Source organism: Acinonyx jubatus, chromosome E4 (genome assembly GCF_027475565.1).
Source record: "Acinonyx jubatus isolate Ajub_Pintada_27869175 chromosome E4, VMU_Ajub_asm_v1.0, whole genome shotgun sequence".
Lineage (NCBI taxonomy): Eukaryota > Metazoa > Chordata > Mammalia > Carnivora > Felidae > Acinonyx > Acinonyx jubatus.
This window is the reverse complement of record NC_069395.1, coordinates 48,841,802-48,869,019: the sequence shown is the minus strand read 5'-3', so window position 1 is coordinate 48,869,019 and position 27,218 is coordinate 48,841,802. Positions and strand designations below refer to the sequence as shown.

Here is a 27,218-nt window from a genome sequence, read left to right as displayed (position 1 = left end):
AAAATTAAAAATAAAATTAAAAAATAGGTGATTAAGGTAAGATGAGGTCATTAGGGTGGGCCCTGAGTCAGTATGACGGGTGTCCTTGTAAGAAGAGAAAATCTGGACACCAACACACACAGAAGAGCCACCATGTGAAACCACTGCCATCTAACAAGCCGAGAAAGAGGTCTCCGGAGAAACCACCTCTGCCCACACCTCCATCTCAGACTTGCAGCCTCCAGAACCGTGAGGAAGTAACTGTTTAAGCTGCTCAGTCCGGGACATTTGTTACGGTGGCCCTAGCAAACTGGTGCAGAAGTTCTCTCTGATTCCCCAAGTCGGACCCTCACAAGATGGCGCCTCCAGCCCACCCCGAGTGTGCAGTCCTCACACGGGCATCTGGTGGGGCCCCAGGCTCCAGCCCCAAGACGGCTCACCTCAGGCCCAGACGAGCCTCCACTGCCCGTGCCCTCGGCCGCTCCCTCACCGGACGCAGGTCCTTGCACTCCGCCCTCGCCTAGAAGACAACGAGTGGGAGCTGTGTCCACTGCCCAGGGCTGAGGAGTCCCACTCCCAGAGGCACCCCCAATGGCCAAGGAGCACAGAGAGCCCACAGACAGCCGAGAGCGCATGCGGTTGGCGGTACCTGTGGCCCCAGAGAAGGGGCCTCCTGGCAGAGACTGGGGCTCTGGGAGAGATGTCAGTGAGAGGCCGGGCCCGGCCTGAGGGGGAGAAGATTCTCCGGAGGTCTCCTGTTTAGTGGAGAGAGAAAGGCAGTGTTGGTGATGCCACTGGTTAACAAATTCATGCCGGCGGCTGTATCCCCACCATGCCCTCAACAGCGGCCTCAACCTGTGACCTGCGGCCGGGCACTCACCCCAAAACTCCACTTCCTTCCTGCCACTGCTCTGTTCAATGATCAGACAACCACTGGCCCCCTAAAGTTAATATTCTTCGTCCTAATTTTTAAGACCCTTCATCATCTGCCTTTGCCAATTGCCAGATGAGACCTCCGGGCCTCAGAGGTTCTGAGGAAACTTCCTCCAAAGGGCGGAAGGGTCCCTGCCCTCACACCCTCATGCTCACCTCAGGGTCGGGACTGTCGGACGAGTCTTCTCCAGAAGGGGACGTGTTGCTTCTGGGCTTCGAGCGAAACCAGCTGAACCAGCCAAACCCTGAGCTCTGGAAGGGAAGGGGGGAGATTTAAGGCCTGTGGTGCGCTCCTCCGGCCGAATAGATTAGCCGACCCCAGTCTGATGGTGGGTTGTCAGAGGCCCAGCCAAAGCCCAGATTCCCAACCTGCCCCCCAAGTTGGGGGTGGGGGGAATGATGGCAACAGGACAAGACCGCCACCTTTGTGTTCTCTTTCACATCTCCTAGCTTTTCCGTCTGTGCTGGATTTGGGGAGGATTTTTTATCTGCCTCATCGGAGGATTCCTCCTCATCCTCCTTGACTGAAATGGTGGAACTCTCAGAAACGTTTCGTGATCTGGGAATCAGCGGCACCTAGAATCAAAGAAGATAAGAACTAATATTTTCATAGCACTTGACAGGCCACAAAGGCAAATCACCAGCCCCGCTCAGTACATCAGCAGGCAGGCCTTCCAGGATCACACCTGACTGATGAGGACACACAGGGCTCAGAAATGGTTTGCGGAAGGTCTTAGGACAAGGCCAGAGCCCAATCCCAGTCCCCGTGGTGTCCCTAACTGGATGGACTTTTGGCTGCCATGCTACCTCCCCACATCAGATTTCCACAACGATGCCGAGGCCTGGAGCAGAAGATATGGAATGCTACCGCTGGAGATGAAGAGAACAGGAAACCCCCCGTGGGGACCCACACACCCAAGAGGACAGAGACCGTAATACACTGGCCCTAACTCATCCTAGAGCTCATTCCTGGCAGACTTGCTCAAGATCAACCGTGAACAAATGCACCAGAGGGCAGCAAAACGTGTCCATGCGCCTTTCTATTTGTGTGCGTGGTAAAATATACATAGCATGAAGTTTACCAATTTAAGTATTTTTAAGCACACAATTCAGTGACATTAGTACATTCACACAGTGTTGGCTAACCACCACCAATATCCATTTCCAGAACATCGGATCAACCTCAACAGAAACTCTGTGCCCATTAAACACTCCTCACTCTCTCCTCCCCCAATCCTCTAATAGCCTCTACTCTTTTTGTCCATTAATTTGCTTGTTCTAAGTACCTCATATAAGTAGAACCATATAATGTTTGTCCCTTTGTGTTATATTTACATTTTGTATTCAAAAAAAGGCATAGCTGGTACAACCTTTGGAAAATGCTTTGGCAAATCTAGAAAAAGCTTCATTTTTTAATTCTGAATATAGAATTTACTGTGTAGTAAATACCGTTTCTAAGCACTTTACATACAGTGATTCATTTAATCCTTACAATTGTCCCACGAGGTGGGTACTATTGTTATCATCCCGTTTATATAGGAGAAAACTAAGACACAGAAAGATTAAGCAACCTAAGGCCACAGAGCTAGCAATTGGCAGAGCAAGGATTCCAACCTAAGCAGCCTCTCCTTCTAGAAATTTCTCCTGACTGAATAATTCAAGAAATAGACCAGGCTTACACGTCCATCACTAGAATGTCCACCGCTGTGTTTTACATGTGAAGAGAAGGGAAGGGAAGGCAATATACAGTGAGAGAGAGAGGAGGAAAGAAAGAAAAGGAAGAGACACACACTTGAAATGTTTAACAATGTGGGAGTGGTGAGCGAAACTTGGGGCTCCTTCCTGTGGCCTACAAAGCCATGTTGGTCTGGCCTCTATTGCCCTGGCCTTGCTTCTCAGCCCCTTGCTCCCCACTGTCTACACACAGTGAGTCCCTTGCTCCTTCCTTCACCTACCAAGTGAGTCCCATTTGACTTGCTACTCCCTCTTCCTTGAAGGATCATTCCCTAGACACCTCCCTGGCTCAGGTCGGCCCCCCATTCTGACCTGTGCTCCAGGCCTCCCCAGAGGTACCCTTGCTGGACACCCCATCTCAGGTAAAATCCATTATGCATACAGCGTTCATCTGCAGTCACCTCCACTAAACTGAAAGTAGGATTTGTCTGGTTCCCTGCGTCTCCCCAACCCTGTGATAGTGCTACAGATACGACAGGATCTCGGGATTTGTGAACAAAGGAACCAATGAATCATGGTGCTTTCACACAATGGACTTTATCATACCAATATTAGAAACCATTTATGGGTGCTTGAGTTGGTTAAGCATCCGACTCTTGATTTCAGCTCAGGTTATGATCTCATGAACCATGAGTTCAAGCCCTGCATCAGGCTCTCCGCTGACATTGTGGAGCCTGCTTGAGATTCTCTCTCCCTCTCTCTCAATCCCTCCCTCACTCATACTTTCCCTCTCTCTCAAAATAAATAAATAAAACTTTAAAAACCATTTATGAATGACCTGGAAAACCTCATTTTATGGTATTAAATAACAAATAGGAAATAAAATTTCATATACACATTTGAGAACACATGAGCGATATTTGGTTATTTATATGATACTTTCTCTTTACTTTTCAAGTTTTCTGTAACAATAATGTACTACTTTTTCAGTCAGAAAAAAAAAAGTAAAGCATAAAAGTTTTTAAGTCCTGTGGCCAAGTACCTACTTGAGACATTTTTAGGTATAACCACTACGTATATGCTCAAACGTATACAATGTAAGCCTCCAACCAGGCAAAGCTGAAGAACATCTTAAGTTTGGGACCAGCAATGGCCATTGTTGGGGGAAGGGCACATTCAACAGCTAGATAGAATGGTCAATTAGACATGGCCACCTCCAAGACCTCCCAGCCTAACTGAGGAGAAAAGACACAGCTGACAAAGGTCCCTCTTGGGGAAAAAAGCAAGGTAAACATTACAATAAAGAAATAAACATCAGGGGCGCCTGGGTGGCTCAGTCGGTTGAGCGTCCAACTTCGGCTCAGGTCATGATCTCACAGTGTGTGAGTTCGAGCCCCACGTCGGACTCTGTGCTGACAGCTCGGAGCCTGGAGCCTGCTTTGGATTCTGTGTCTCCCTCTCTCTCTGCCCCTAACCCACCCCACTCGCATTCTGTCTCTGTCCCTCTCAAAAATAAATAAACATTAAAAAAAAAAATTTAAAGAAATAAGCATCAGAGTCTCCCATGACAGGGCAGGGCGTGGTGAGTGTGTGGTGGGACAGTGAGGGAGGTGTCAGAGATCTCAGAGGCCAAAACTAAACTCAGCCCTGCCACCTCTCCCCCCATGGACACCGGTTGGCAGGATTGAACAGAAACAAGAACACGGCCCTCCTTCCCACCGCTAGGATTTGGTATAGCAAGAAACAAGGAGAAACAAGTTGCATTGTGGAAGGGAGAGCTGGGGCCAGGCAGAAGAAGGAGTTTGCACATGGCTAAGAAATCCGGGCAAATGGAAAAAACCTGAAGCATTAGAAGCATTAGAGGAGGTAGGCGTCAGCATCTCCTGTGCTTTGTCCTCTCACCTGGGGTTTGGAAACAGCCTTTTGACCATCCAGATGCTGGAAACTTCCTTGAGATACTATATTCTCTGTTATGGCACAAAACACAAACAGTGATGTGAACTTGTGCTTTTCCCATCTAATCTGAAGAAGGAACGTGGCTACTGTCGGCTTTTCTAACTGCAAAGCAGCTGGAGGTCCCAGCCTATCCAGTCCAAACCAATTGGATCGCGTAAATGCGAATCCACGGGCACAACCCTCTTCCAGCTGCCCCAGGACGTGCTGGTCACCTGACCTCTACCCTGAACCCAGGCTGTTCCTTAGGAATCCTGGAAACCTGGGTCACGTGGAGCTAGTTCACAGGGTTCCTCCCTGACCTTCCCCTCCGTTTGAGTCTCCTGTTTTGGACAGGACCTTATCTTAGAAGGTCTACGATGTAATCCCCCTGTCTGGCCGCCAGCATTCGCTTGGTGACTCAGCACTGCTCACCACACTTGGGTGCCAGTGGCATTTTCCTCCCTTCTCCACCCTGCAGCCTCTCTCTTAGGAACTCTGCATCCAAGGGGAGGGCAGGAGTGACCGCTGTGAGCCTCACTATGCTTGTCCAGTGGAGAGGCAGGTTGTAATGGAAGGGCAAGCCCTCGGAGGCACGCAGAGTCCCAGCCCCAGGGCTACCACAGAGCAGGCCCTCAGACAGTGCACACCAACCATTCAGGGCTTGATCAGCTCTGACCCCACCTCTGACCCCGCCCACCTCCATCATCTGCTTCCTCCCCTTCGACCCTCCTCACCCCGGGCTTCCAGCCTGGCTGGCAGGTCTTACCAGGAGGTGGATATATCTGCTGGGTTTCTTCCCAGGCTTCTCCTCCAGGAGGGCCTGTCACGGCCATACAGCCACCAGTCCCTGGCAGACAGACCTCAGGAACCGAGTAAAGAGGCACGGGGACCCCCATCTGCCCCACACCTCCTCCTGCTGGACAGGCACTGGGCTGGTGGGGAATGGGGTGTTGTGAGCTGGGCTGGCCTGGCCCCATCTGCTCCAGTGTTGGCCACAAGGCTCTGCGGTCCCCAAGGGCTTCTGAGTGGCTCTGACGTCCCAAAAGATCATGGTAGAAAGTGTTTCCTAAGGACATAGGGCAAAGAAGAAGGACTGAGACCTGCAATGTGACATTAGCGTGGACCCATCACACCAGGGTCATTCCTGCCATGTCCTCTTTGAAAAGCAGTCACAAGGACAGGCCGCTTGATGTGGCTGCCATTAATGTGATGACAAATACAACACAGCAGTGATTGTAACACCTGTCACTGCTTGTGACTTAGAGTTTACAAAATTATTTCCCTCACTGCCTTGTATGATCTCTGAGCCTTGAACCAGCACATCAGGAGGATAGAAATTACCTTCCTTGTTTCACTCCACACTTTTTTATTTGGGGGTAAACTTTCTCCTTTAAGGATTTCCTAATGGACTTGGGTGTTTGAAGCTTAGAAAGTTTCCATTAAAACCCAAATCAGAACCACAGAAATGAACCAGAGCATCGGTCCCGGAAGCGAGTGTGATGGGATTCCTTCTGGCTCTCCCACTTTGCTAATGAGATGGGCTGTGGTGTGGATGACTGGCTGATGGTCACGGGGCCAGTGGGGCTGCTGACCCACATGCTCAATTGGGTGACAAGGGACAGGGCTGCTTGCCGGCGGAAGCAGCACTCAAGAAGCCCTGGCCTGGTTCCCCTCCAGGCCTCTGCCTGGAAGGTGCTGGAATACAGCAGCAAAGCTGAGAAACAGAAAGCAGGGCTGGCTTTCCTCGCCTTCCCCTAGCTCATCCTCTGTGAGGAAGATGCCCGCGGGTGGGAAACGGCTGGAAATCAAGAGATGACACCCTGTCCTGACCCCACCACAGGGCAGAGGGCTGTGGTCACTTGGGGAAAGGGCCCAGAGCTAACTGGGGGTAATAATGCTGGCTGGACCCAGCACTCAGGGGCATCCTGAGGGGAAAGGAGGGATGTGCTGGCAACATTTTGAAACATTTGTCACATGTCTATAGCAATTGTTAGCTCAAAAATCAAAACTGATAGCTCAAAAAAATCTTCCTATGTTTCCAACACCTACATGAAACACAGACAATCCACCCTCTCTGGCCTCAAGAAGCTCATCAGCTGGGGAGAAGGTACGGAGGCAGGTGAAACAATGAGATCATGATACAACATGGTGAGTATTAAAACCTGAATGTGAGGCAGAAACTCTAAACATGTGGGAACGTAGAAGTGTCAGGATGGCTGTGGCCAGACAGAGCTGTGGGGACAAGGTCAGATTTGTACAGGCAAGGAAGTACCCCCCAGGAAGGGCCAGGCGACTATTTTCTAAGTTCTGTTATCTCTACGATCAGGCCCAGAGAGTCAGCCATTTGCACTCAGGTCATCAGCACGGATACCTGTTGTTCCTCCGACTCCAGAAGCATCTGAGTGAGCAGGACAAAGATCCCCAGTGTCTCCTGTGACCTTCTGCTATTAAACACAAAGTAAAATCTTTTTAGAAAAGCAAGAACAGGGAACAATGGTTTAAAATTAAGTCAAGGGGCTCCTGGGTGGCTCAGTCCGTTAAACATCCAACTTTGGCTCAGGTTTGTGAGTTTGAGCCCCGCATTGGGCTCTGTGCTGACAGCACAGAGACTGGAGCCTGTTTCAAATACTGTGTCTCCCTCTCTCTCTCTCTCTGCCCCTCTCCTGCTCACTCTCTGTCTCTCAAAAATAAATAAACATTTAAAAGAATTTTTTAAATAAAAAAATAAAAATTAAGTCAAAAAGAAACTTCAGAGGGAGTGACGAGGTATGAGAATCTGGACCGGATGCTGAGGGCTGGTGGGGGAGGGGCAAGGGCAAGGCCTCAGCTCTGCATCTCTCCTGGGTGTGCTCAGAGCAGGCAGGGTCCAGGAGACCAGCATCTCCCAGCGTCTCCCCACAGAAGGGGCAATGGGAAGGGCCCCAGGGCCCCGTGCGTGCAGCCCATGGGAGTCAGGGCTGTGTATGCCTTGAAAAATCCACCCTCTCCCGTCGTTATAGAGATTGGAAGAAAGAAAATGGAGGCAGCCCTGTTCGAATTACTGGTACAATTACTACCAGCAGCTTCTGCAGTTGTCAGAACAAAAAGGAAAGGTCCGGAAATCTTTTAAGCAATTGCCCTACATTACATGAAAGTGACACGAGTCCACTGTGATCCATTGTTCCTAACAGAGAGATGAAAGCTTTAATGCTCATAAATGTAGCTTCTAGGACCACAGACAAGGGTGATTGGCAAGAGGGCCCCAGGGCCTCACAGGCAAACCCAGGAGACCATCTCTGCCCGAGGGACAGGCAACAGCTGGGGGGCTGAGCGCCACCCCCTCCCGGGTCAACGTGTGTCTCGCGGATGGGGGACTTCATGCCCTCCGTGGGGTCGGGGACTTGCCAAGGTCAGTGCTCTGTTCCAGGGGAGCGGAGAGAGAAACAGAGGTCTCACCACAGTCCCGGCTCCAACCCTGCTCACCGCCAGCTCCTTGAGCCGCCTCCGAAGCTGCACCAGCCAGTCTGGCTCCAGGTCCCGGTCTTTGCGTCTGTCTACAACCAAGGGATCTGACAGCTTCAGTTTCTCCGCTAGCTGTGCCCGGTTCCCAGCCGGGTCAGGGGCGAAGGTAAGAGAGGGGAAAGCAGACATAGATGATGGGGAAAGAGGCAACAGGGGAATAGGAGAAAGACAGTCTTAACTCCCTTGCAAATTAGATTACCAAAAATAATTGATTAGCAAATCCAGCAGATACCTTCCTGAAGCTGCAACATAAATAAACAATTAACCCATCTTGGTGCTAGATATGCAATAAAATATAAGAAGAAACTGTTACCCAGCTTTGTGTCTCTGCAAAGTTGTATCCTCTAGTACTGCTTCTCAAGTACTGCTTCTCAAGTACTGCACTTGGGTGCTCCTAGGAATCACCTGGACTGTTGCTAAAATGCTAATTCCAATCCCAGAATTCCATGGGGCGGGGACAGCACCTCCATTCTGAGTCCCTGAGCGCCCTGCATTTTTCAGGGGCAGGGGGCTCAGCACCACAGATTTTATTGGCTGCTGAATCCAACAGTTGGACCTTGTATAAAGCAAAGCAAAAATTGACAACAGGCTGTCTTTTTACTCTCCAGCTATTGGATTTTTCTTCAATTAATTGGCACTATTTGCCCGATCATTTTCTTCCCCTGGAACTAAACATTGATATGTTATGTTGTCGTTTTTAAACGTACCCCACATGTGATAAAGTATTCCATGCATTTAAAAGCATTTTAATAAGGCTCATTTCCTGTTTTAATCACTAAAATATATACTCTAAGTCCAGCATTTATAATTAGAACGGCTGACCGGAACATGTGGTTTTACTGTCCCAGAAAAGCGGATGCAAGAATAAATTCCTGGCACAGCACACGCCTGCTTTCCAGCCCCCCGCCGATCCCACCAACCCCCGCCCACTGCCTGCTTCTTTGTGTGGTGTCAGGACTCTGCTTATCATGCCTGGGCATGCGTACGTGGTCAAAGACAGCCATGGGCTCCAATTTTCCAGCATGTTCAAAGGAGATGGGCTGTGGAGTCTAAGCTGCTTTCACAATAGCTTTCTCTGAACACCGAAGATAAAACATCTGCAGAGAACCCTTTGAGAAACTCACCTTGATGAGTTCCACTAATAGCACAGGGTGATTGCTCTCTCCTTGGCTAAGGAGGGCCGTGCCAATGGCTTCGCAGTAATGCAAGGCCGGGGACGCAAGGCCATAATCTGCCAGACGGGAAGCATAAAGGAGCTTATACACCTGTGGAGAGAGCGGGGCCAGTGACTAGTCCATCCGGGCAGGATAGAAGGAGAGACATGTAGATAAGTCAGCTGACTGCCAGCAGTCAGCTGACTTCCGCTAACTCTGCCATCCAAAATATCAAGGAGGGCCTCGTGCCATTTGGTTTACTCTGTCTGCCTAGGGGCACAGTTGCAAATCCAGCCTGCAGGTCACACATCGCTGAGAAAGGGATGGGAGTCACATCAGTTCAGTCTCTGGAGACCGAGTCACCACGGGAATGCACCAGACTAGTTACTTCTGATAAGCAAGCCCACGTAATCTGGAAAGCCTGGCATTTGTGGAGCATAGGACCAGGCACCGGGGGAGACATAGGAAAGAAGAAGAAATGACTCTGACGCAGGCAGACAGCTATTTACAGAAGCGTGAGGGGCACAACAAGGTAGAGCCATGAGGGTTTGGAAATCAGACAGACCCAACTTCAAATCCCAGCTCTACACTGGGTGCGCCACATTGCGCTGGTTACCGTACCTCCCTGTGCCTCAGTTTCCTCACTACAGCACGGGGACAATACTGTTCACCCCTTGGTTGTTGTAAAGATTAAATGAGACAATCCATGTAAAGTTCTTAGAACAAATGGCAGGCAAGAGCTAGGAGCCCACAGCATGTGACTCCTCTCTTCAGTTTCCCCTTTGGCAAAAGGAAGGGAGTCACGCCCACCTCGCGGGGTTAGAAATAATAACTCAAAGCACAATAGCGCCCTGCTGGCACATAGAACACACTCGCTAAAGCTAACTTCCTTCCTGTCTGCCCAAAGGTGACTGAAAGGTGGGATGACCAAAGGAGAGAGAGAGAGAGAGAGAGAAGAGAGACCTGTTCCCAAAGGAGCTCATCTGCTCGGCTTTGCTGGGGAGGGAGAGTCTTCGGTAAAACAATGAAGGAAGCTATTATACATGAAGGCGGTCATTTTCGAGCGTTTTTGTGCTTTTTGTGTTGTGGGCTGTGAGTGTGCGTGCGCGTGCGCGTGTTGTGTTGCCAGGCATACTCTCCACATGGGCACTGAAGGAGTCCCGATGAATTGCAGGTGTAACATCAGGTCATCAAGCAGAGAAGCTGAGAGAACAGTAGAACCTGCAGGGCCCTCGCCCCCGGCACAGCGGAAGCCCCGAGGGGAAGACAGAAGGGCGAGGGCAGGGGCGGAGTGGGAAGGAATTTGCGCAGCTAGGAGACTCAAAGAGATGGGAGGAGCACGTCGGAAGGAGGGAGCAGGCTAGGCAAACCCCCCTGGGCTGGGCCTTCCCGCTCCAGCCCTCCCCCCCAACACAGGCCGCATGGCCAGAGGGGAGGAGGAGAAAGGAGAGCTGTTTGCGGAGAGCGGAGAGCGGCACTTGCTGCGGAGCAGGTGCGACAGGACGCGGGCCAATTTCCATTTGTTCCGGGGCAAGGCAGGAGCCTCCAGCAACAGGGGCTGCTGCATTGATTTGCTTTCGTATCTTGAAATGCAGACTTTTAGGGGACCTAGAAAGAAATCCTAACTCTTCCCACGCTCAAGCTAACGAGGAAAAGTGCTGTAGATGACTTCGCCCAGCTACCCTGTGCCAAATAGCAACTCTGGAAACCCAGCTGCTCGCGGCCATGTGACGCAGCTAAGGCGGTGCCCTCGGGTGGGTTCAGTTACCTGGAAAGAAGGGATGAAGGATTTGGGGCGGCCCAGCATCTGACAATACTCGAAGATTTCCGTCCTCTGGATAGCCTCAGTTGTTGCAAATTTCAAAAACTCTTGACTACAGCCAGGGAATAACAATAAAAGAAATTGAGGGGGGATTGGGAGGGAGGAACTTAAATCCTAGTAGACAAGCACCAGCTGCATCCGAACAAGGTAGATAGAGTTCCTGCCCTGGGCTGATCCCTGGGGCGACTCCAAGACGGGAAAGAGACTGGGGGCCTCCGGAGTGAATGTTTTGCCTCCTCTTTCTCCTCCTTCTTGGGGCTGGGGAAGGAACAGAGCAGAGCCCTGCACCAGAAGTGCAGAAAGGGGGTCCTCCACCTTCTTTGCTGGAGGGTCACCTAAGGCAAACTGACCTTCCTCCTCCTCAGAAGGGCACTAGGCGCTGCTCTTTAACATGCTGAGAGCTCACCTTAGTACCCTGAAGGCCTAGAACGTGCATCTATGCAAGGCCACTCCTGGCCCCAACAAAACAGCATAAGAGGGTGCTCTCGAGAGCACCCAGAAAAGAAGGCATGGCCAAGAATGGGGACAACAGCTGAGCCAAAAATCAAAGGACAGTCCCTATGCTGGGTGTGCATTCAGCCAATGAGGCAATGAGGAAGTGGGCTGGCCAAATGTGATCCCAGGGGCTACCAGACCCCTCCACGGGCCCTGACGGCTTGGCGTGCTTCTTAATCTCGATCACCACAGGTTATCTCCAGAAATGTCCTTGTACCATATAAACATAGGAGGGAGACGAATTAACCCGTGCACATGTGTCACATTTGGCACAGGTGGTCTTCTCTGACAAGCCCACTATATGCTGTCAGAGACCACGACCCAGAGAGAGCTGGCCACGACGGTACATTTCCACAGAGGTAGGCAGTTTTGCGCCACAGTTGAAAGGACCTCACAGCCTCACAGCCTGGATTCCAAGTCCCACGTGACTGCACACTAGCTGTGCTATCTTAGGTAAGTTATTTAACCTCTCTGTGCCATGGTTTCCCTCCTCTATAAAGTTAAGATTGAACATATACTTTATTCATAGGATAAATTTGTACTGATTAAAGGAAACAGTGCAAATAAAATGACTGGCACAATGTAAGAGTTTAGGGTATGTTAAGTGGGGGGGCGGGGAAGAGAGATCCAGAACATGGAGAACTGCCGGGAAGCAAACCGATCTTTTTTGTCCGTTTACTCATTGTCTACAGGCTTATTAAGATCCTTCCGTGTGAAGGGGAGTCTGGGAGGCTCAGCTGGTTAAGCGTCCAACTCTTATTTCAGCTCCGGTCATGATCTCGCAGTTCCCTGAGTTCGAGCCTTGCATCGGGCTCTGCGTTGATGGTGCGGAGCCTGCTTGAGACGCTCCCTTTCTCTCTGCCCCTCCCCCACTCGCACTCTGTCTCTCTCAAAATAAATAAATAAACTTAAAAAAAAAAAAAAAAGATCCTTCTGTGTGAAAACGCTAACGTTATGGCCAGCGAAGAATAAGTAACAGGCTGGACTTTGAGTAGCTTGTGCACCGTCAGTGTAGGGGTGTAAGGAGTAAACATAAACTTCTTGCAATTTCCAATTCAGCCCAGGGCTGACTCTGAGACAAGCCCAGGGCTGCCTAATACAGAACCTCAAGCCACCCCGATCGATCGCACTGACAGTTCTTAAGAGATGATGTCTGGTCATGGAGCCAGGGCGCCACCAAGTGGTCAGAAGGGGGCAATACACCGCAAAGATCCACACGCAGTTTTGGGGAGCAGGGCTGGGGCCTGAGGCCCCCTGGAGGTGTGATGCGGCTCCCACCGGGCACACCTCCCTGCCCAGATCTGTGCAGAAGCCCCAGAGGAGGGGAGCAGCAGTAGGTGAAATGCATACAAGAAAATGGAAAGTAGAGCCATAAGACCCAACAAGGCCTCCCTCAAACAATTCCCTGGAAACCGTCTTTCCCATTCCCTTTCCCCCAGGAGACCCTACCTGTGGCTACTGCCAAGCAAGGCCAGATGATCTGTCTTCACGGTGTAGTGGCCGAAGGGCACGTGAGCCACGAGGTAGCAGAAGTGGGCTGCCTCCACCAGCCCCTTCCCAGCTGCAGGAGGAGGAGAGCAAGGCCCAGTTACGGACCATGGATGTGTGGGGACCCACCATCGGCGTGGGTGGGAGAGAGATGGCAGAGGGAGCTCGGGGTCCGAGGGGAGAATCCTCCGGGGAGGGAAGGCCAGAGTCGCTGGCCCTAAACCACACTGTCCCCTCCCACCAGCATTTTTGGCTTCAGACATTACATTTCAATTCTTTTCAGCCAGAATACATCACTGATTCGTGTTTTCCTAGTATATTCGTGATTAGGAATTTTCTAAGCATTTTAAGTCCTTCCTGAGGGTGAAAAGAGAGCAGATGCCTACACCTGAGCAAAGAAGTAGCTGTTTTTAAATTAGACTCCTTGGGGGCACTAATGCTTCCTCTGCTAAAATCAAACAATAGAAAACTTTTCGCAGGGCTCATAAAAACTACCAATAATGACCAGCCCGTTCCCATTTTCAGAATGTTCTCCCATACATTTTCCATTACCTCAAAATTGAATTAATTCAAGTAGGTGACGTACTCAGCACAGGGCCAGGTGCCCAGGAAGGACTAAACAAAACCCGCCTCCCTTTCTAACCATCGGCCGCTGACCCACCTGCCATCTGACTTGGTGCTACCTTGCACATCGCTCTTTTCCGTTTAACAGAGCAATATTTCACAAAGTTAACAAAGAGTATCATGATTTCTAGGCATTCAGCCCCTTGACCAAATTTGAGAACCTCCGGTCTGGAACATTCTGTAACCCCTAAGTGTTTATAAGGCAACGTTCACTGAGAGATAATAAAGGTAAAGCCTACACAATTACTCAGGGTAGTTCAGGCAAAAATAGAAGTTCCTCTCTGGCTGAGCTGGGTCGCCGTGCGGCTAACCATAACAAGAGGCGGGGTTCCCTGTGTGTTAGCTCCATCCTGGGGGGAATCTGACCAGGGATAGAAAACCAGCTGCTGAGGGGAGCCTCTGCAGCAGCCCAGCCCGAGTCTCAGGGGCCTGGACTGCATTGCAGCAGAAAATCTGGGAAACAGAGAGACAAGAACGACACTCCTTTCTCTGGAGTTTCCAACCCCCAAACACTGAGGCCCCTGGGTCAGAGGAAAGCCTGAGGCACAGACGCAGGCCCTGCACAGAACCTAAAAGCCTGAGGATAGACGTGTAAAGTGGCCTGGACACAGCCTAGAGGAGAGGAGGGGGCAGGGCTGGCTTCTGCTTACCCAGAGTGTCCCCCATGGTGACAATTGTGCGCTGATGCAGCTCCAGGTCCCCACTCTGATTTGACAGAATCACGGCCAAGTGAGGCCTCCAGTCTCCCCATTGCTTGTCCCCACAGCACTGGAAGGCAGCAGACAAAATGGAAGATTTACTGGCTGAAGGATCACGGGCCACAACGTGGATGGAGAACGTTGTTGTCTGTCTCCTGGTTTCGAGGAGTTCGGGGAAGGCCGGCTTCTGCCACCTGCATTGCTGCCAGTCACTGATTTCCAGATCTCCTTTTAAAAAGCAAGACTTGGGGCTCCTGGATGGCTCAGTCGGTTAAGCATCTGACTCCTGACTTCAGCTCAGGTCATGATCTCACGGTTCATGAGTTCAAGCCCTGCTTGGGTTCTGCACTCACAGGGCAGAGCCTGCTTGGGATTCTCTCTCCCTCTCTCTCTCTCTGCCCCTCCTCTGCTTTCTCTCTCAAAATAAATAAATAAGTAAACTTAAACAAACAAACAAAAAGACAAGACTTCTGGAAGGATGGGCAGGCAGACAGACACGGACGCATACATGCATTCGTAGGAACCTCAGGCGATAGGTAAATAAAATGACACTTTTGATCACTTACTGATTTTCAAATTTCTTCCTGGTACCCCTGACCCCAACAGCTAGGGACAAATCCAGAAAAAGAAAACAAAACAAACCCTGATGTTTCAGTGGGAGAAGGAAGACCAAATATCCTTGGCTCATATGAAGAATCCACATTAGCCTGTTAGAAGTCAGGGCAACACTAGGCCCCTTAATACCTTACCAAATGGCTTGTGTTTTCTGGTTTTACAAAGGCCTTTCACACACATGACCTCAGTTAATTTTCACAACCCTATTAAGTTGAATTCCTATGGCTGGAGAAATGCAGGCCAAGTGGCCCAGCCCTGCACCCAGTCCCCGTTCATCTTGCTCCCAGCTGTGGGCTCTGCCCGCTCCCTCTGGTGACAATGCAGGGGCAGCAGAGCTCCACCAGGGGGCAGCAGGGTGCACACAGAACCCTGGAAGTGGGGAAATGCCCCACACAAATGGTGGGGCTTGGGCTTCCCTTCTCCCGAATGAAGGGGAATTTTAGGACAGGAAATATCTATAAAGAAGCAATAGAACATCACAGAAACAACCCAGGCCCTGGATTCAACTGGCATCCCGCCTTTTTACTAGCTGTGTGACCTTGAGCACGTTTCTCAAAACCTTTTTTCCTCATCTCTTAAGTGGAGATCATAATATGAGTTATATTCTACATAACAGTTATTGTTGATAATGAAATAAGATAGCTAGGTAAAGCACATAGCATAGTGCTTTGCACTTTGTTTGCCCTTTATAAATTATACATAGGTGCATATACACAGATGTACACACACACACACACACACACACAGAAGCCCAGCAAAAGGAAGGAGGTGATTTGTAGACCAGTCCATCTTCCAGTTTGTTATTGGAATGGGTAGAGCAAGAGATCAATAGTAATAGCTAAGATTTGGAAGTCAAAACAATCCCTAATTATTTGGTCTTTGTAGTTATCCCCAGGAACAAAAGATGCTTTATCCAACTCCATTTTATAGTTACTCTTTGTTTATCTGGGCGATGCAGTGTGAATGAGGGTGATGATGATGATAAATCACAAGAAGAGCAGTTCTTACTCACTGCACTCTGACCGTGAACCATACCCGCTGCTAGGCGTTTCTCCTAGAACGGTCACACGCATTGGGTACTATTATTATCCCCGCATAAGCCAGGCCCTTTCTTGCTCTAATGAAAGGAACGCGCAAAAGAAAAATCCTTGCTGAAAAGAACAAACATTTAGAAGTCATTCTTCTATCTCTTCCCTAGGTGATTTGAAAAAAATCACTGTATAGCAGACGTATGGAGAGAAAGAGTGTGCAAGAGAGAGCATACACCTGACTAACTTCAACGGGTCAAGCATGGTCGTTGATCTGCTCAGATATTCTCTCTCCTTTACTCTTCACAATAACTCTCTTGGTTAGGCATCAAAATGCCCACAAAGAGGAAAACCTGAGGCTCTGAGATTAGGTAACAAAGCCAAGCTCACAGAGCAGCAAGGAGCAGGCTCTGGTTAGACTTGTGATAGAAGCCTACATCTGGGTTTTCCGGCTGCCGTGTCTTTTCCACTCATTCCAAGTAACTAACAGCCAGCCTTTTCCTGGGTGCCAGATGCTAGGTCACTCTCAAACACTGAGATCAAATACCACCTTGGCACATCACCTCCTGCTCCTCGGTTTTCTCACCTAAACACAGGGAACATTTAGTTAACTCTACCACTGCAGTGAGACCCAGTGGACCATACACTGATTACATAATTTCCTGCATTTAGTGCTTTGTGACATGATGCACCGTCATGGCGGTGCGCGGCATTCCGCTGAACTGTGAGCACTCCATGTTCCAGTATAGCCAGTGGGTTTGATGATGGGGCATGAAAGTCATCATCTCTCTTTTCCTTTCTAGGAATCGTCCCCAAGCAATAAGAAGAACAGAAAAGCAAAAATGTGAAGTCCATTTTCATTAAAACTGGGTGACAGCAAAAACCCAAACTTCAAAATATAAGAAAAGGCTGCCAAAGGTAGTGGAAATTGAACAGAGTGCAGGAGGGAGCAGAGAGAGAATTCCAGAAGGAGAGGATCCCACAGCCATCTCTGCTGACTTAGGAGAAGGAAAGGCTACACAGATACCCACAGAAAACTCCAGATCGTGTGGGAAATGCCAGATAGCTTGCAATGTGGCCCTGGCCCCTCCCCAGCACAAACCTACCAGAAACTACTGGCCCAGGGAAGACTCAACTCCTGTCAAGGAACAAGCACAAAATCTGTACAAATACACTGTAAAGATAGAAGGAAGGAAGTAATATGAGAAACTAATGGAAGGTAGAAAGAACATTCACTGGAAAAATATTACCACAAAACAAAGAGATATCACCAAACATTTCATCACGAATTTAAGTAAAATCACGAAACAATTTCTTCTATGAAGCAAGGGCATTATCACTAATGCTAAGTGATAAGAGCTCAGGAAGAAGACAATGAACAACAGGAAGAGGCCAATGTGACCTGCAGAGCTCAGGGAAGAAGTGAGAGAAAAATCAGAGACATCAAGTTAAAACTGGCACCAAAATTAAGAGACAGTGTCTCTTTCATCAATATGGAAACACAGGAAGGGACACATAGGATGGCAATGAGAAGAGCAAAAAAAAAAAAAAAAAAAAAAAAAAAGAAGAAGAAGAGGAGGAAGAAGAAAAAGAAGAAAAGGAAGGAAGGATGGAAAGAAAGAAAGAAATTTTAATTAAAGAGAATATAATCTGTACATGTATATGTATATAGTTCGTATCTATATGAAATGTGCACATATGGAATTCCTGAAAAAAAAAAAAAATAATGGAACAAAACAAATATCGAAGGATATAACGCAAAAAAACTTCCTTGAACAGTAAAATATGAATGCACGTATTAAAACAGTATGCTGTGTCCCAAGAAAAAAAAACAAAACAAAACTGCCCTGACAGCACCAATACATCCTGGTAAAGTTACTAGACTTCAAAGGTAAAGAAGGATACTTTGGGGAAAAAAGATACTTTCATAGGGAACTATCAAGCTGGCCTCAGACTTGAGCCATCTCCAACTCTAGACAGCATGTAAGACCAAATATGTCCAACTTTGCAGGATGGATGTGCAGGGGGGAGAAAGAACGGTGGCCTTACTGCAGGAAGCCTGGGGACAGTCTGGCTCTTTCGCTATTTACGCACACTGAGCAGGCAGCTATGGTATTGTGAAAATGACAAGGTTTTTGGAATCAGACAGACGGAGCCAATCCTGGCTCCACTGCTCCTCGCTCAGTGATCTATGGTCATATGACACCTTTGCACCTTAGTTCCCACCTCTGTAAAACGGGGGTAGGAATTCCTTCCTCTGTGTATTAAATGAAATCATATGAATGAATTGGGCCAGGTGCAATTACCACTTATTTTTAATCTTTAAAGTCATCACCTCGTTCCTGAGCTGTCCCCACCCCCCCCCCAAACCTTAGGACACTGGGGTATTGAAGGAGGTCTGTCACAAAGAATACCGTGGCTGCCTGTGGGATCCTCCCCGACATGAACTGGAAGAGGGTCTGCAGTGGGTCATTGGATGCCAGCGTGCTGGTAAAGCTGCGGAGAGAGACGACCGTTAGTGGGGACCAAGCCGAGAGAGCCTTTGACCCATTGCCAGCGGGGCAAACCCCCCGTAGATCTCTATTTGACTTCAGCAGCTTCTTTCAGAACATGAACTTCTCTTTGCTTTTCTGCCTCACCTCTGCTTGGCTCCCACTTTGGGGGGATCGGCAGGATCTTGATTCCACCCCAGATGGGGCTCTCTGTTGGGGGGTATTTTCTGCACTTTGGCACTGATGCCCCAACTCTCCAGTAACCATTTCTATAGGTCTTCTTTGTCACGGAAATGCCCCACATCTCAGAGATCCCTAGAGAGCCCCAGCAGTTAACCCAAACATCTTCTCTGCGGGCCCCTCCTACCCAGTCACCCTCAACTTCTAGTCCCCTGAAGCAGTTCCCCTCGTGCCACGCCCACAGCCTCCAGGGCTGGTTTTCTGGCTCGTGACTAGCCTGGGTCTTTTACTCACATGCACTAAATAGCCATTTTCAGTAACCAAAGAGGCGTAGAACAGGGACCAGAAATGATCTTCCTGATGACAAACCGTGGGATATGCTTAACAAGGATATAATAAGCTCTAGAGCTGATTTGAGATTTAAGCATACTCAGTAAGAGATATTTTTCACAATTCACTGGGCCCCATCAAAAATCAATGGCCCAAGGCAAAAATCTGTCGCAGAGATGTATGGTACAATGTGGGATTGTGGGATGTTCATTTCCAAAACCCAGAGGAAAATCGTCCCTCAGAACAGGCTTTATAGGACGGGGGAAGAACGCGGTCTTTTATTTAATAGCACCCTTGCCTCGGGAGCTCAGAGCGCTTATCATAATAAAACTCCAGGGTTCCTCACCATCCTGAACATAATGAAGTGCACAGAGGTGTTACCAGTCCCTGGGAAGACTGAGGGTTACAGTAGAAGAGAGACTCCACAGAGGCCGTGGTGGAGAAGGGTAGTGTGGCAGCCTTGAAGGGAGGTACCATCTTCTCAGCCATCTGCCCGACAGCCAATTTATGGCCAATTTAAACTTAAGTCAAGCTGAGAGGTTCACAGCTTCACAGCTTCGACTAACACAGGAAGATGAACATTTTGAGGGAGCATCCTTCTCACGGTCTGATCCAATCCTGCCCCTTATGGGAGGGCCCCCCGGCCCTCCCCACCCCTGCCACATGTCTATCCCTGCCAACCCACAGATCTGGCTGCAGCTGGAGGGGCTTACTCAGGAACCCTTCTCCAGCACCCCCCCCCCCCATTTAATTCCCCTTATTCCAAACTCCTGGCTATGTGGTCAGCCTCCATTCCTGTCTCATCCTGGTTTGGGCATTCTTCCCGGTCTCGGTGTGCTGGCATGATCTCTGACTAAACACATTCCTTCAGTCTCATCATGTCCCCTGCCCTAGATGAAGACTTCTGGTTGTAATCCCCCGTCCTATAAAGCCTGTTCCTAGCACAGCTCCTGCTCCCCCATACCCCGACCTTCCTCTCAGCGCCCACATCCCCCACTGCAAGACTCAGTGGTAGACAGCTACTAACTCTCAGACCCAAAGCTCTGTCAGTTAACCCTAAGTGGTCACCTATTCCCTCACTGATGGAACTATCTAGAACAGCCCCTCCCAAAGAGAACTACCGGATTGCAGAAACCCATGCAATTTTTGGAAACTCAGACCCTGAGAAATATTACTAAACTGAATATTTAACATAGCAGGTAGAAAGAATGTGTCCATGTCTAGGTTGTAAGAATCTGGAGACGCGATATGCTAGGTCCAGGTCAGAAGAGAAAAACTGGAAGGATGCTTGGTGCGTGGGGCTTCCCAGCACATCCTGCATTTGCCTCCCAACACTCCCTCCCTTGGCGGGCCTCTCTCTGCTCTCTGCTCCTTAGGTCTTCTTTGCCAGTGGCCTGCTCACCCACTCATAACCCAGCTGTAGGTCCTTGGGTCCATCTTGCTGGCGAGGAACAAAGCGTGGCCCCACAAGTGGTTCTTCATGGCCCACTCCAAGGCTTCCTGAAAACAAAAGCATGTCACAGTCAGCATGGCCCTATTCACCTTCCCACAAACAACAAATGTCGATGGTTGGGTACTGCTGCCCTTGAGCTGTACAAGCTGGGCTCCCAGGAAGGCTCGGAGCCTCATCTGTGAGAGGGACAAAGGAAGAGCGGGTGCCTATTTCTCTCTAAGATGTCCCTTCTCCAGCCTTCACTTTATCAAATACATTCTGCTGTTTCATCAGCTGCCCCTCAAACGTAGCTTCCAGTCAGCCTTAGCTCTTTAGCAGAAGTCACATGACACTTTTACGAACCTAAGCACCGAACACGAGAGAAGCACCGCACCCCCAGGACTGAGTCTCAAAGTACAGGTAGCAAGATGACATTCATGGGGGCGTGTTACAGGAACGGTTTCTTTTTTAACAACTGTGGCAGAGACTGTTAGCTCCCCACCAAAAGCCATTGCCCCCTTCCTGGGCAAAGAACTGCACCGCGTTTTCCCGCCTCCCATGCACCTAGAAGTGACTGAGTTCCAGGCTCTACAATGGCAACAGAAATGGTTATATTGCGTCCAGATCTGGTGCATAGAAGTCCTGTGCCCGGTCCCCCGTGCCCTTTTCCCCATCTGGCTGGCTGGAATGAAGATGGCTTCTCATTCCACATAGACTATATGCTCACATGGTACAGCCTCCTCCATGCCTTGAACTACTCCGGGAAGAAGGGCTGACCCACCGTTCTGCTCACCTGCCCAGGATGCCCACATGAATAGAAAGTAGCTGCTACCATGTTTGAGCCAGTTTGCATAGCAGTCGGCCTGCCCACCTAATATTATAACTAATTGCTCGTTAACTATCAAGTGCTTGTTATCTATCAACTTCATGTGCCAAATTAATGACACCGTTAACTTGGTGAGATGGGTTAGAGGCTGTAAGTTTTAACACACACACACTCACACTCATCTTTTCATTCAATTTTCAGAATTATGTATTTGAGGTTTTGACCTGGTATTAATAATTTCTTTAGTGCCCTCAAATAATGCGATTTTTTGGACAAGAAGTCACTAATGAGGTAACTCCACTTCCAAGCACAAATTTCCTTGATCATCCTGACATCTCCCATGCTATCTTATTTGAAAAGGGAGAGAACAAATTTAAACAACAACCACCATTAGGAAATTCAACTTCACGTCCACTACAAGCAAAAATGACATTGAGTTACTCTTTACATAGGTTAAACTAATTCACAATAGTATTTTTTTTATAAATATAGCTTTTCTATTTTTTCAATTTATTTTTGAGAGAGAGAAAGCGTGAGTGAGCAAGGGGCAGAGGGAAAGAGAGAGAATCCCACAAGGGGCAGAGAGAGGGAGAGAGAAGGAGAGACAGAGCATCCCCAAAGAGGGCTCTAGCTCACCCAATATGGGACTCGAACTCACAAACCGTGAGACCATGACCTGAGCTGAAGTCGGATACTCAACCTACTGAGCCACCAGGTGCCCCCACAACAGTATTTTTTTAAGGGAATTACTAATAATTGGTCGGGAATCACCACTTTGCTCAAAAATTTGCATCTCCAAAAATATAATTTAGGAATAAGTGAACTGAGAACTTACATTGAGGATATTAATCTGACACAGTGCCAGAAATGAGACCCCAGTCAATATTAATAAAGGTTTTAAAGACATTTTGGTCTCCAGTTCCTCATGAACCACTCTGAGCCCCCAGAGTACTCCTTCTATCCCCTGCTCACCTCTGGGGCTATAGGTATGGCAGGTGGTGCAGTGGATGGTCAGAAGCCCAAGTTCAGACATCAGGCTGCCTAGATCTGAACCCTGGTTTTGTTACTTACTAACTCTCCTCATTTGTCAGTACATAAAACAAGAATAGAACGTAACCCACAGGGCTTCTATGAAGATAAATGAGACAATGCATGTAAGATGTTAAGTAAGTGCCTGGTACATAGAAAGTATTTTTTAAATATTTGCTTTTGGGGCGCCTGGGTGGCTCAGTCAGTTAAGTGTCCGACTTCGGCTCAGGTCACAAACTCGCGGTTTGTGGATTTGAGCCCCGCGTCGGGCTCTGTGCTGACAGCTCAGAGCCTGGAGCCTGCTTCAGATTCTGTGTCTCCCTCTCTTTCTGCCCCTCCCCCATTCACACTCTGTCTCTCTCTCTCAAAAATGAATAAACATTAACAAATAATAATGATAAATAAATATTTGCTTTTGTTATTGTTATTGCTATGGTCATTACTTAATCTTTCTTAAGGAAAGAGATCTTTACTGATTTATTTCTGTATCCCCCACTGGATTCAATGCCTTAGAAGTTGTGGCTGTTTGACAAATGTTTACCGAATAAGTAAATTGTGAAACTTCAGGTCCCTACTATATAGTGAACAAGGGGATGGTTATCATATGATCCCACTGATTTTCACTGACTATCATGTCTACCACTCATTTAAAATATAATATCACATGAATGCAGGGTGTTATATGTATAAGTGATGAATTACTGGGTTCTACTCCTGAAGCCAATATTACACTGAATGCTAACTGACTAGAATTTAAATAAAATTTTGGAAAAAAATAAAATAAAATATAACATCATATACAGATAAACAGAGATTAAAGATTCAAATGTAAAGGTGAAGTCACAAAAGTATTTGAACCTTATTTTCATAAATTAGTTTTAAAGTAGGAAAGCCTTTCTAAATATCACCCCACAAAAGTAATTTCGTACAGAAAGTCCTTAAAAAGTAAAGAGCTCTTACAAATCAATAAATAGAGATCAAACACCCAACAGAACAACGTAGAAGATCCATGACAAAATAATTCACAGATTAGGGGCACCTGGGTGGCTCAGTCAGTTAAGTGGTTAAGTGTCCGACTTCAGCTCAGGTCATGATCTCACAGTTCATGGGTTTGGGCCCCCCGTCAGGGTCTGTGCTGACAGCTCAGAACCTGGATCCTGCTTCAGATTCTGTGTCTCTGTCTCTCTCTGCCCCTCCCCCACTCACACGCACATGCATACTCTCTCTCTCTCTCTCTCTCCAAAATAAATAAATATTTTTAAAATTTTTAATTCACAGATTAAAACATATTCAACTTCATTTATAACAAGAGAAAAGGAACAACTCCACTAAATTTTATATATGTGTGTGTATATATATATATATATATATATATATATATATATATATATATTTTAACCTTTCAGATTGGCACATATGAAAAGCTTGGAAACACTAAATTGGTAAGAGTAGAGAAACAGGAACTCTCATATATTGTTCATTGAGTAATTGGTACAACCTCTAAAAAAGGCAATTTGTTGATATTTCTCAAAATTTCCAGCCATGTACCCTTTGACTCAACACTTCCATTTCCAGAAGCTATTCTAGAAATCATATGTATATTCTCCTACATGGCAAATGACATTGGTCCTTATCACAGTGCTATTTGTAGTAGCAAAAGACTGTTAATAATCTGTCAATCTATCGGGGTTTTATTAAATAAATTATGATTTATCTTTAGAAATCTATGCAGCCATAAAAATAAGGAGGAAGACATTTATATATTATAAAGAACAGGGTTCAGAAAAATGTGACCTGAAGGCCAAATTCAGCCCACTGCCCATTTTGGTACAGCCCACAAACTAAGAATAACTTTTCACATTTTTAAATGATTGGTAAAAAATTAAAGAAATGATAACACTGGGGCACTTGGATGGCTCAGTCAGTTAAGCGTCAGATTCTTGATTTCAGATCAGGTCATGATCTCACGGTTGGTAAATTGAGCCCCCCGCCCCCCCATTAGCACAGAGCCTGCTTACGATTCTCTTCCTCTCCCTCTCTCTGCCCCTCCCCCACGTGCCCTCTCTCTCTCTCTCTCTCTCTCTCTCTCTCTGAAGATAAACTTAAAAAAAAGGATAACACCTCATTACACATGAAAATTATGTATAACTCAAATGTCGATGTATACAAATAAAGCACAGCCACACCCATTCATTTACATATTGTCTGTGGCTGCTTTTATCAGACAATAGCAGATATGAGTAGTGGCAACAGAGACCCCATGGCCTGCAAAACCTAATATACTTACTGTCTGTCCTTTTACAGAAAACAACTGCAACCATGTTATAGAGTGTTTTCTAGGATATTTTGTTAAATGGAAAAAGGAAGGTGAAGAAATGGTATACGGGAGCGCCTGGCTGGTTCAGTCACTAGAGTGTTTGACTCTTGATCTCAGGATTGTTAAGTGTGAGCCCCATGCTGGGAGTAGAGATTACTTAAAATAAAATCTTTATTTTTTAAACTAAAATATTAAAAAAAGAAATAATATATGGTAAGCTATAAGGAACAAAAGGAGAACATAATCTTACATGCAGAAAACATCTCTGGATATTTTGGAGACAGCCTGTTTTAGAGACAGGCTGAGAGGGTGGGGGCATCATCTCTTCTCTTACATGCTTTTATCTTTTGAGTTTTGAATCATAGTGATTCAAATTGATTTCAATTATATATTCCAGTATTTAAACTCTCTTTAAGACTTCTGTAAAATGTGAGTTCAGCTTCAAAATTAAACAAGGCATAAAAAAATAGGTAAGTATATGAGGTGATTAATGTTATTCACTCCATGGGGAAAATCGTTTTACAATGTATTTGTACATCAAATCACCGCATTGTGCACTTTAAATATCTTGCAATTTTGTCACATGTACCTCAATTAAATTTTTTGAATAAATAACATAAGAATAAAAATCATCTAATTTACATATCAAAAAAACAAGGCATCTCTTCATCTGTTGAATTAAAGTATTCAATATTGGTAGGCATACCTGAGATATAGCTGGTGAGGATAACGTTTATAAACAGACTTTCTGGAAACTAATTTAGTGTATATGTGAAGAAGCTTTTAAAAGTGCGTACCCTTTAACTTATAGTTCCATTCTAGGAATCTATCCTAAAAAAATAAGAAGATAATCCAAAGATTTATATAACAAGATGTTCAAATTGTGTAATTTATAATGGGTGACAAAATTATAAATAGCCTATATATTCGAAAACAGTGAATTAGATCAATAAAATATTTAAAATTCATATCATAGAATATTGTCCATTTGTTAAAATGGTACGTTTTAATACCATGGGAATATTACACTATATAATCTTAACTGAAAAAGTAGAAATAATTGCATATGTAATTTAATTCTATCTTTAATATATGTGCATAGAAAAATGCTAGAATTAAGTATATCAAGATGTTAACAGATTTTTTTTTAATGTTTATTTACTTTTGAGAGAGAGCAAGGGAGGGGCAGGGAGAGAGGGGGACAGAGGATCCAAAGCAGGCTCTGTGCTGAGAGCAGACAGCCAGATGTGGGGCTTGAACTCAGGACCTGTGAGATCATGACCTGAGCCGAGGTCGACCACTTAACCAACTGAGCCATCCAGGCGCCCCCAGATGTTAGCTTTTAATGGTAAGTCTATATAATTTTTTTCTTTGCACCTTTCTGAGCTTCTTAGGTGCTATAAAATGAGTATAAATTACTCCTATGATTGGAGGGGGGGTGAGTGATGGGGGCATAGTTACTTTTTAAAAACAAGCATGGAAGGGCCACACCTGCCTTCTTCCTGCCGTAGTAGAGCAGTTTAGTGAATTTCTCTACGATCTGTGCAGGCGTCTCCACGCTGGGGGGAATCTCCCCGGTGAGCAGGTTCGGGGTCCCTGAGCTCAGCACCGGCCAGTCCTCGTCGGTCAGGTTGATGAGGTTGGCCACTGGCGGCTGCCTCTTGTACTTCTCCAGCTTCTTACAGTCTTGCATCAGCAGCTCCGCGATGTCAGATCCCACCATGGACTGTGAGGCAAAGAGGGTCATCCTGAAGGAGAATCCTATTGTCCTCGGGCCGGCAGCCCCTGCTGAAGAAGGAGGGCACCAGAGCACCTGCCGTCTTCATGAGGAGGTCGACTTCCAAACACAAGACAGCCCTTTCTTGGACTATTGTATTTCACACTTCAGCTTCACTCTCTCATGGTGATTTTCTGCCTGTCAGGAGCCACCAAGATTACCAGAAATAGGCCCACTCTTACAGTTGTATTATGTGGCTGGTACAGTAACCCCAGGCCAGGGAGTAGGGCAGAGAAAAGACCATCTTTAGCAAACTGCGTTGACATCTGAGCAATTTTTTCCCACTTAGGGCCATTTGTTGCTTCTTTAACATTATCTTTTATAGATAGATCTTTTATAATCATGTCATAAGCCGAATCCTCTCTATCCCTGAAAGACTTAAATTTCAATCCGGCCTGCACCTGCTCACCCGTCAGAGTGATAATACTTTACCCCATTCTGTCGACAAAGGAGAACCAACAACTGCCACAGTAGAGCTGAGTCTCTGCTCCTCTGTGTCTCAGATTTTCGGCTCTGAGCTGCTTTCTGCTGGCAAAATGTCATGATGTCCACCTTGTGTACGTCTTCCCTATGGAGAGATTTCAGGGAGCAAAGGGTGAGGGGCAGACTCTTTTGCCGCACAGCACTGCAGGCTCCTTGTACGGAGGGAGGGTGCTAGCAGAGGGTGGGGGGACTGAGATAGAGACAACCCAGGGCTGGGGTACTGAGTCCGTAGCTTCCTTGATGAACAGAAAGGGACTTCAGAAATTCTCTCACACACCCTCCCCATTTTACAGATGAGGAAACTGAGGCCCACAGGGTACCTGCCCAGGGTAGCAGGCAAGGGCACAGACTTTGGAGTCAGACCACCTTGCGTTTAAATCTAGCCTGCCACGTCTCACCTTATAAA

General features: G+C 47.3%; 1 protein-coding gene across 6 annotated transcripts in view; it reads right to left on the bottom strand.

Annotated features, from left to right (window-relative positions):
* SEC16B (SEC16 homolog B, endoplasmic reticulum export factor) overlaps window positions 1-27,218 on the bottom strand; it is a 54,884-nt gene that overhangs the window by 3,328 nt on the left and 24,338 nt on the right. For 4 of the 6 annotated variants that reach the window (XM_053209602.1, XM_053209601.1, XM_053209600.1 and 1 more), the window contains 16 exons: window positions 26,762-26,897; window positions 26,044-26,278; window positions 20,351-20,444; window positions 18,361-18,442; window positions 14,256-14,373; window positions 12,943-13,054; window positions 10,945-11,050; window positions 9,147-9,287; window positions 7,957-8,094; window positions 6,893-6,965; window positions 5,288-5,587; window positions 4,489-4,553; window positions 1,336-1,488; window positions 1,069-1,164; window positions 629-734; window positions 420-499 (listed from right to left, as the gene is read on the bottom strand). In XM_053209602.1, coding sequence (XP_053065577.1) covers window positions 420-499; window positions 629-734; window positions 1,069-1,164; window positions 1,336-1,488; window positions 4,489-4,553; window positions 5,288-5,587; window positions 6,893-6,965; window positions 7,957-8,094; window positions 9,147-9,287; window positions 10,945-11,050; window positions 12,943-13,054; window positions 14,256-14,373; window positions 18,361-18,442; window positions 20,351-20,444; window positions 26,044-26,278; window positions 26,762-26,897 — 2,035 coding nt within the window. The remainder of the gene's footprint in view (window positions 1-419; window positions 500-628; window positions 735-1,068; window positions 1,165-1,335; window positions 1,489-4,488; window positions 4,554-5,287; window positions 5,588-6,892; window positions 6,966-7,956; window positions 8,095-9,146; window positions 9,288-10,944; window positions 11,051-12,942; window positions 13,055-14,255; window positions 14,374-18,360; window positions 18,443-20,350; window positions 20,445-26,043; window positions 26,279-26,761; window positions 26,898-27,218) is intronic. The other 2 variants (XM_053209604.1, XM_053209603.1) reach the window with 2 other exon arrangements.